The sequence below is a fragment of the Sinocyclocheilus anshuiensis genome, unplaced genomic scaffold (assembly GCF_001515605.1).
Source record: "Sinocyclocheilus anshuiensis isolate Anshui unplaced genomic scaffold, SAMN03320099.WGS_v1.1 scaffold1240, whole genome shotgun sequence".
NCBI lineage: Eukaryota > Metazoa > Chordata > Actinopteri > Cypriniformes > Cyprinidae > Sinocyclocheilus > Sinocyclocheilus anshuiensis.
The window spans coordinates 1,357,971-1,366,227 of NW_015542555.1; the positions used below are offsets into that span (position 1 = coordinate 1,357,971).

The 8,257-nt window shown below is 35.9% G+C and overlaps 1 protein-coding gene across 1 annotated transcript in view; it reads right to left on the bottom strand.

Annotated features, from left to right (window-relative positions):
- gon4la (gon-4 like a) overlaps window positions 1–6,190 on the bottom strand; it is a 17,166-nt gene extending 10,976 nt beyond the window's left edge. The window contains exons 1-13 of the mRNA XM_016494053.1: window positions 6,122–6,190; window positions 5,115–5,307; window positions 4,851–4,922; window positions 3,504–3,712; window positions 3,268–3,342; window positions 3,071–3,121; window positions 2,817–2,867; window positions 2,624–2,719; window positions 2,431–2,544; window positions 1,560–1,724; window positions 1,077–1,287; window positions 896–997; window positions 772–812 (exon numbers count right to left, since the gene is read on the bottom strand). Of these exons, the coding sequence (XP_016349539.1) occupies window positions 772–812; window positions 896–997; window positions 1,077–1,287; window positions 1,560–1,724; window positions 2,431–2,544; window positions 2,624–2,719; window positions 2,817–2,867; window positions 3,071–3,121; window positions 3,268–3,342; window positions 3,504–3,712; window positions 4,851–4,922; window positions 5,115–5,286 (1,359 nt within the window). The 5' untranslated portion in view covers window positions 5,287–5,307; window positions 6,122–6,190. The remainder of the gene's footprint in view (window positions 1–771; window positions 813–895; window positions 998–1,076; window positions 1,288–1,559; window positions 1,725–2,430; window positions 2,545–2,623; window positions 2,720–2,816; window positions 2,868–3,070; window positions 3,122–3,267; window positions 3,343–3,503; window positions 3,713–4,850; window positions 4,923–5,114; window positions 5,308–6,121) is intronic.
- Between the last annotated feature and the right edge of the window lie 2,067 nt (window positions 6,191–8,257).

Consider the following 8,257-nt stretch of genomic DNA (forward strand, 5'->3'; position numbering starts at 1 on the left):
TGCGATTGTCATGCGCATTTTGATAGTAATGCCGGTTCTGTAATCAGCAGGATATCATCATCACGTGCTTTCAGATGGAGCAGAATTTACTACACATAGCCGTAGTTCACTGACAAGTTACGCAAAAAAATCGCAGACGATTTTATTGCGCGGTTCTGAAATCGAAGAAATCGTTTGCGATAATGACAGCTGTTTGCATAGCTTCTCAGTGAACTACGGCTCTGTGAAGTAAATGCTGCTCCATCTGAAAGCATGTGAAAATACCACATTTAATAACATATTTTTACTCCAAACTCACTTCATAACGTCAGTTGAGTGTTTTAAATAAATCCTTTTGTGAGATGATGTGGCTTCTTACACAGAATAAGGCATGCAACATATTTCATAGTATTTAAGCAGTGATAAAGGCATTGCATTATAAATATACTTTATTTTAATGAAAATTATAATAATAAGAACTCCGATAAACCGTATATTGCCGTAGTCGTGTGTTTATTAGTCACGTTGAATCAATGAAAGCAGTTGAATCTTCTGTTTATTCAGCTGCAGCGATAGGCATTTTCTGGGTTTCTTCTGCGAGGTGTATTTGGAGTTTCAGCGCGAGAGCGCCCTCTGGCCTTTGGATGGAGATTTACTGCTGATCACAGAACCGTGCTTCACTGAAAGATACGCATGAAATCGCAGCTTCTGTCGAATCGCGATCTCGATTCCATTTCGATTTATCGTGCAGCCTTACGTGTAAGAATATAAGATATAAAATGAAATCCTTACTGTGTCAAATAGCTCCTCCATCAAGTCATTGACTTCCTTTTCTGAGTAACAAAGGAAAGAAGGCAATTAATATCTAAAAAACAGCATAGATGATATGCCAATCATTTCTCTCAAATGAACTCACTGGTGATGCGCACTGCCTTGTCATTCCTATAGTCCTCCACATCAGGCTCATCAATATCAGCCAGAAAATTGTACTCAGGGTCATCTTCATCATCACCCTCCTCTGGCAAGAGAATAAGAGAGTTTTTGAGAAACACATATGAGGAAGCACATACATGGTAAGTATTTCAGCCTGTCTGGACCTTCATTCTCCATATCTGAACTCATGAGGCCCTGCAGCCACTGCGTCCATTCTCTGTCCTCAGGGGCGGAGCCAAACTCATACATGTCTGGAGTGATGTCAGGAGCACGTAGCTCCGCCTCCAGGCGCCCCAGAGGGACGTTCCTCAGCGGGCGCTTGGATCTTGTGCGAAATGAAATCAGGCTCTCCTCTCCATTAGCACTACTGACACTCTAATGCCAAAGAGAGATTCAGTTTGAAGAAACATTACAATTAGCTGAGTAACAACAGGTGCAGAAAAATCACATTAACTACGAACATAATCCATTAACTTTTGACAACACAGAACATTACAAAAAAAAAAAAAATAGTATGGTTTTCACAAAAACATTAAGCAACACAATGGTTTTCAACATTTATAATAATGTTTATTATACAGCATAGTAGAATGATTTCTGAAAGATCATAATAATTTCAAATGGTAATAATATAGCGTGAGATGCACCTGATATGACTCCATGCATTCAGGGCCGATGGCCAGCTCCTCATCCACCGCATGGAGTTTCTCTAAGAAGCTGCAGTCCGGTGGGGCCCTGGAGGGGGCCGGTGGTGGTGTTGGGGGTCCCATTGGGGTGACAGCCACTGTCAGGTGCCTGGATCTGCGAAGGTTCTGTAGAAATGGGTAAAAAACATATGTTATTGTACATAGTAATTGATTTGTGCTTGTTTTTGAGAGTTTAAAAGATATTTTAATATCATCTCTGATTTAAACTATGTTGTATTCTGCTTCTGGCATGAAACATTTTTAATCTTTTTGGCAATAATTGCTGTTTGGTTGAGATGATGGTTTCTTTAATTGGAAACAACAGAGGTCATAAAGTTATTTCAGGGCAAGAACCCATCGGAGGATATAAAGAAAGTAATGTTTATTCAGCAGGGGTGCATTAAATTGATCCAAAAGTGACAGTAAAGACATTTCTAATGATATCAAAATTTCAATAAATTGTATTCATCAAAGAATCTTGGAATCTTTTTACAACAATCTGAAACAGCACAATTGTTTTTAACATTGGTAATAATAAGAAATGTTCTTCCCTTGAGCAACAAATTAACATATTATAATGATTTCTGAAGGATCATGTGAAACGATGCTAAAAAATCAGCTTTGCATAACAGGAATAAATTGCATTTTAATATATATATATATATATATATATATATATATAAAGAGTTGTTTTAAATTACAAAACATAAAAAAATCTAACTGACCCTAAACTTTTGAATGGTAGTGTAGTGCTATGGTAATGAAAATAAACAAAAAGCTGAAAAACTGTATTACTTTTTAGCTATAGCATGTCCATGTACGTATGTCTTACCGGTCTAGAGCTGCTGGCTCCATCCTCCTCATGTTCAGAGTGTGATCTGTGGAGGTTCACTCGACTGCACCGTGGAGACGATGATGAGTTCTCAAAGTCACTTTCCAGAAGAGTCTACCAAACACACACACAAACAGTCTCTACAAACTCACTGAAGACAAAACCAAATCATACGGAAATCATTCTCTTCAACCTCCTCAGCTGTCTCATACTCCTCCTCTTCATCAGGCCGATACTCTTCATCAGAGGAGTCTTCCTCTTCTAAAGGAATATCCACAAACTGGGGACCCTTCAGTAAATGCATACACCATTTAATATTATATTCTATATATAAAAGTCTGCTCCTGTTCTTCAACATGTTTTATTGCTGGTACTCTGCTGATTACCTTCACCTCTGTGGGCTTCTTAATTGGTGAAATGTTCCAAGCGGGAATGACCTACAGAAACAAACAAAAACACCTCATTGTGTTTATTAATGTCCAGGGAGGACAGTTAAAGCATGTTAACAACCTGAAATGTCAAGTAGCTATTAAATTATGCAACTAATATAAATGCTGCAAAATTAAAATAGATAACTGTAAATATGTAGCAGTATAATATATGTTACTTTACAGCCTTCTATGCAATAAAAGCAACTTACAACTCCTTTCTCCACAACCTCCTTTAGTTTAGAGCGGGTCATCTTGGGTTCCTGAGAGACAGAGAGAGAAATGTGTAGTTTTGATCATGCTCTTAATTAAGAGGCCTTAGAAGTTTGCATATGAAATATGATACAGGGTTAACCAGCTGTCAACCACTTTCCAGCAGAGCAGATGATTGCAGGACATTTATACTCACAAATACAGGAATGGGTTCAGTTTCACTGATAGCAGCTTTCATCATGGCCACAACATGCTCATTGGTGATCACTTCCTGCAAATGGACAGTAAAAATGCTGAGCTACTTGCTGAATGCAAAGTCAAAGGGATGATCACAAAAGGCTTCATATGCCTGAGGTAAGATTGGTAACTAGCGTCTTGAGGAAATAGGGCAATAATATCTGCACAGGGCTTGAGGAAGCAGTCCACACTCACATGAATGATGCTACGAACGTTCGCAGAGGTCAAGTTATGTTGTCGAGATTTATTTTCCAGTTCTCTGTCCAGCTCTCGGTCAATCTCCACCTCTGGCTGGATTTCATCTTCGGCTTCCTTCTGCTGAGCTTCTACTTCACTGACCGCGTCTCTTTTCCTCCTCAAACCCTTCCTTCTGCCAGCCGTTCGGGTTCCACCCTGTTCCTTGTCTGAAAGAGAGCAACAAGGGTGATGATTATTCTACACATTTTAGACTGTTTTAATACATTTGGGAACACAAAGTGCAACAGTTACGCATTCATTTATTTTCGCATTTGCGTAATTTCCAACATTTTTGTGAACGGATGTTTACAGGATTTCACCAGTATTCCAAAATATAAAAACTTGAGGCTTTAGAAAATTAAAAGCATAAAAGTTTGGAAAATTTGAAAGTGAACCATTTAAAATATAAATATGAATATTTTAACTTTGCAAAGTGTTTTTCTTCTTCTTCTTCTTCTTATTAGGCCTAATATCATTATATTACATTTCGTCACGTTCCTAAAACACCAATTGAACCATAACCAGCATCAGAGAAACATGAACATGCAAATGTTTTGATAAATTATATAAATATTAATTCCCAGAGTTACAATATAGTAATATATACTAATACTAATAGTAATACATTTACATTGTAATGTAAGTAAAACAAAGTCAATATTTTTACATCTTAAGGGTTCAGTTGACAGAAAATTTGTGAATCTCTACTCTGCCAGTTGTGTTATTTTAATTTCAACACTGTTTTTATTCCAAATAATTAAAAAATGATAAACTGGCTAAAAAATATTTAAATACTTAATAATAAAAAAAATGATATGATAATGAAAGAAAGACTTTAATATATAGCACCAAAGGTTTTAAGTTTCCTTTTAACACCAGGATTTATAATGTTTGCAGAATTGATCTGTCTTTGTAATTCCTATTTTACTTAAACATGAAATTCGAAGCCTTTAGTTTGATCATTTGTTTAAAAGTTTTTGTTTAAAAACTTTAATAAAAAAGGAAAGGCTTTTCAGATGTGAATATTGGTGATTATGTATGTTTTACTGTGACCTGCTTGAATTTTTTGCGTTACAATTTGTGTCAAGTTGTTCAAAGGATCATTGAGAGAGAGTTTGGGTAAATACTGTTGACATGTTTTATGATATATAATGAAATATTGCCCAATGAATCCACCTAGGCTGTGCTTGCCATCCCTGGTCTCAATTTTTTTTAACTCAGGCTCATGATGCTTTTGGGAAATGCACCTCTGGTCCATGTATCTGTGAATAAATCACTAATGAGGAGAGTCCTTTGAGAACTCACTGCATGTGATGATCAAGGTCTTCTCAGCATCATCTTCAGGCTTCTGGATGCATGCAGCATGCTGTTCTTGACCTGATAGCAGTCACACAAATGTTTCTCATGAACAACATGGTCCAAGATACTGGAATAGCACAGTATTACCACAGTAAATGTGGTAATGTCACCACTGTCTTTTAAGTTAGTACTAGTACATTCATATATGAAAATATAAAAACGTGTTAACTGTCCAGGTAGGCAGCTCACTATGTTTTAAAGATGTCTTACTGTCAGACTGAGGGCTGGAGGCTCTGATGGTACTGAAGTGTCTGTGTGATCCTGTAGCGTCTGTAACATCTCTGCTCTCAGAAACTTCCTCCGGCTCTTCAGCTCTCGCCACTTTACACTGAGAAAGCCCAGTTTTCCTATTATTTAATCTCCGTTTCCGGGATTGATCCATCTCACATTGCCATATTCACACCTGTCGGGATAAATATCATCCATACCTCAGAACAAATAATGATACAGATGTACAGTGAACACTTGCATCTTAATAACTCCTATTCTTTTCATTCTGATCATTATTATGCCCATTCCCAGTGGGAAACTATCTGTGACCCTGGACCACAAAACCAGTAATAAGGGTCAACTTTTAGAAATTGAGATTTATACATCATCTGAAAGCTGAATAACTAAGCTTTCCATTGATGTATGGTTTGTTAGGATAGGACAATATTTGGCTGAGATACAACTATTTGAAAATCTGGAATCTGAGGGTGCAAAAAAAACACAAAAAAAAAACACTGAGAAGATCGCCTTTAAAGTTGTCCAAATAAAGTTCTTAGCAATGCATATTACTAATCAAAAAATAAGTTTTGATATATTTACTGTAAGAAATTTACAAAATATCTTCATGGAACATGATCTTTACTTAATATCCTAATGATTTCTGGCATAAAAGAAAAAAATATAACTTTGACCCATACAATGTATTGCTGGCTATTGCTACAAATATACCTGTGCTACTTATGACTGGTTTTGTGCTCTAGGGTCACATTTGTTTTAGTTTATATTCCAATTATTTGTTTTGGTATATATATTTTTCGATATCTCGCTTTATTTTTAAGGGTAAGCGACAGCAGTTTTCTACAGTGAAGCAGTAGTGTTGTCTGGGACAGGAAAGTTACCTCCATTATAACTCATCATATCAACAGAATATTCCGCTTGTCATATTTAATAACGCTGAAAGGTTTCTGTGCAAACATAATGAACAAATGTCAATACTTTATACACACCCGCCAACACACTGTACATCAGCGATGCGATGACGAGATGCACAACAAAAGCGTTTCACTTCCGGTTCCCACAACGGAATTAGTGAATGTGAAAATAAAAGTCTCCTAACGGGTATTTACAAGCTTGTAGGTTATGCAATTTTATTTTTTACTAATTTATTGCTTTTCCCAAAAAAAAGTAATAAACACATGACTGCAGGGACAAACGAGACATATGGAAATCGGAAATAATTTGTCTAAGTAAAGTGACCAACCTAAAAGTTTAAACTTTTCAGGTTACCTCTAACCTTTTAGCAAATGCTTAATTCCAGCACAAATGAGAAGAAGCTCAAACTATTTATCTACTTGTTTTCTTTGTATTTATTATAAAAAACGTGACCCTCTAACACTAGCACTCTATTCTGTTTCTATTCTATCCACTTGTTTTCTTTGTATTTATTATAAAAAACGTGACCCTCTAACACTAGCACTCTATTCTGTTTCTATTCTATCTACTTGGTTTCTTTGTATTTATTATAAAAAACGTGACCCTCTAACACTAGCACTCTATTCTGTTTCTATTCTATCTACTTGGTTTCTTTGTATTTATTATAAAAAACGTGACCCTCTAACACTAGCACTCTATTCTGTTTCTATTCTATCTACTTGTTTTCTTTGTATTTATTATAAAAAACGTGACCCTCTAACACTAGCACTCTATTCTGTTTCTATTCTATCCACTTGTTTTCTTTTTATTTATTAAAACACACTAGCTTTCTCGATTCTGTTCTTTCTTTTTATTATAAAAAATAATAACTTGACCCTCTAACACTAACTCTTTCTATTCTGTTTCTATTCTATCTACATCTTATTCTTTCTATTTATTATAAAAAAATGCTGTGTACTTTGCTGTACACATGTGTTTTGTTGGTGATTGCTCCTATTGTCCTCATTTGTAAGTTGCTTTTGATAAAAGCGTTTGCTAAATGATTAAATGTAATTCTAAACATAAATTACATAAAAAACATAACTAAAACGATAACTATATTAGCATCCACGCCAATTAACAACTTTTGTTTTTTATAAGTGTATGATGCAGTTATGTCATCTGCCAATAAAACTCTCAAGCTTTGTGTTGGGTGGATTTTGATCAGAATTAGCTGGGAAAAGATGATCACCAAATCCCAATAATATTTTTTATAGGCCTATGTAACAGCCAGAAGTGCCTGAACATTATTAACATAGATGCAACTGCCACTTTATAACTCGGCCACTTTATAACATAGCTATAATGCACAGTGATACGCAATAGGCCCATTCTTTTTATACAAAATCTATTAAAATGTATTGAAATTCAGCTTAGGTTTAAAACCAACATGATTACAAGGCAATGTATGAATGACCCATGCATGATCTTTTCTGAAACCAGTTAAGCACAAATCCAGCACTGCAGCTAATTTCATTGGTCAACTCAGTCACGCAGTCACTAGTCAACAAAGGTTCAGGCTTCAAAGTTCAGAAATATAATGGATGGGTCCGATCATCAGTATAGGGTTATAGGGTTAGGGGTTAGTATTTGTTTCAGCGTTGTGTGAGAAGTCAGCACTGTGATTGACATGACCAGTTAAATCTTCACAATCTGCAGGGTTTGCACTTAACCTGTTTGAGGGAAAAAAATCACACACGCACGCGCGCACACACACACACACACGCACACTGATTTCCATGTTTTATGGAGACATTCCATAGTTGTAATGGTTTTATACTGAATAATTGTGTGCCCTTACCCTAAGCCTACCCATCACACAAAACTTATTTTAGATTTTCAAAAACCTCAAGGAAGAGTGTGGATGAGTCAGAAAATGGCACTACCAGTCTTTGGCAGATTCTGTGCCATTTGTTAAATTCAGAACCACATTCTAGCATACTAGAAAGAGTATGCGGCTCTGAACCGGAGAGTTATAAAGTAGTTTGGATGCAATTAGAACTTGAGATGACTACACAATCTGGAAGGGAAAAAAAATAATCAAAAGAAATACATTAAGATATAACAATAGTGCAAAAATAAAAAAATAAATGAACATGCATTTAAATGATTGTCTAGAGAAATACAGACTTTTGTCTAAAATTCACTGATATTAATAGGGGGGGGGGGGG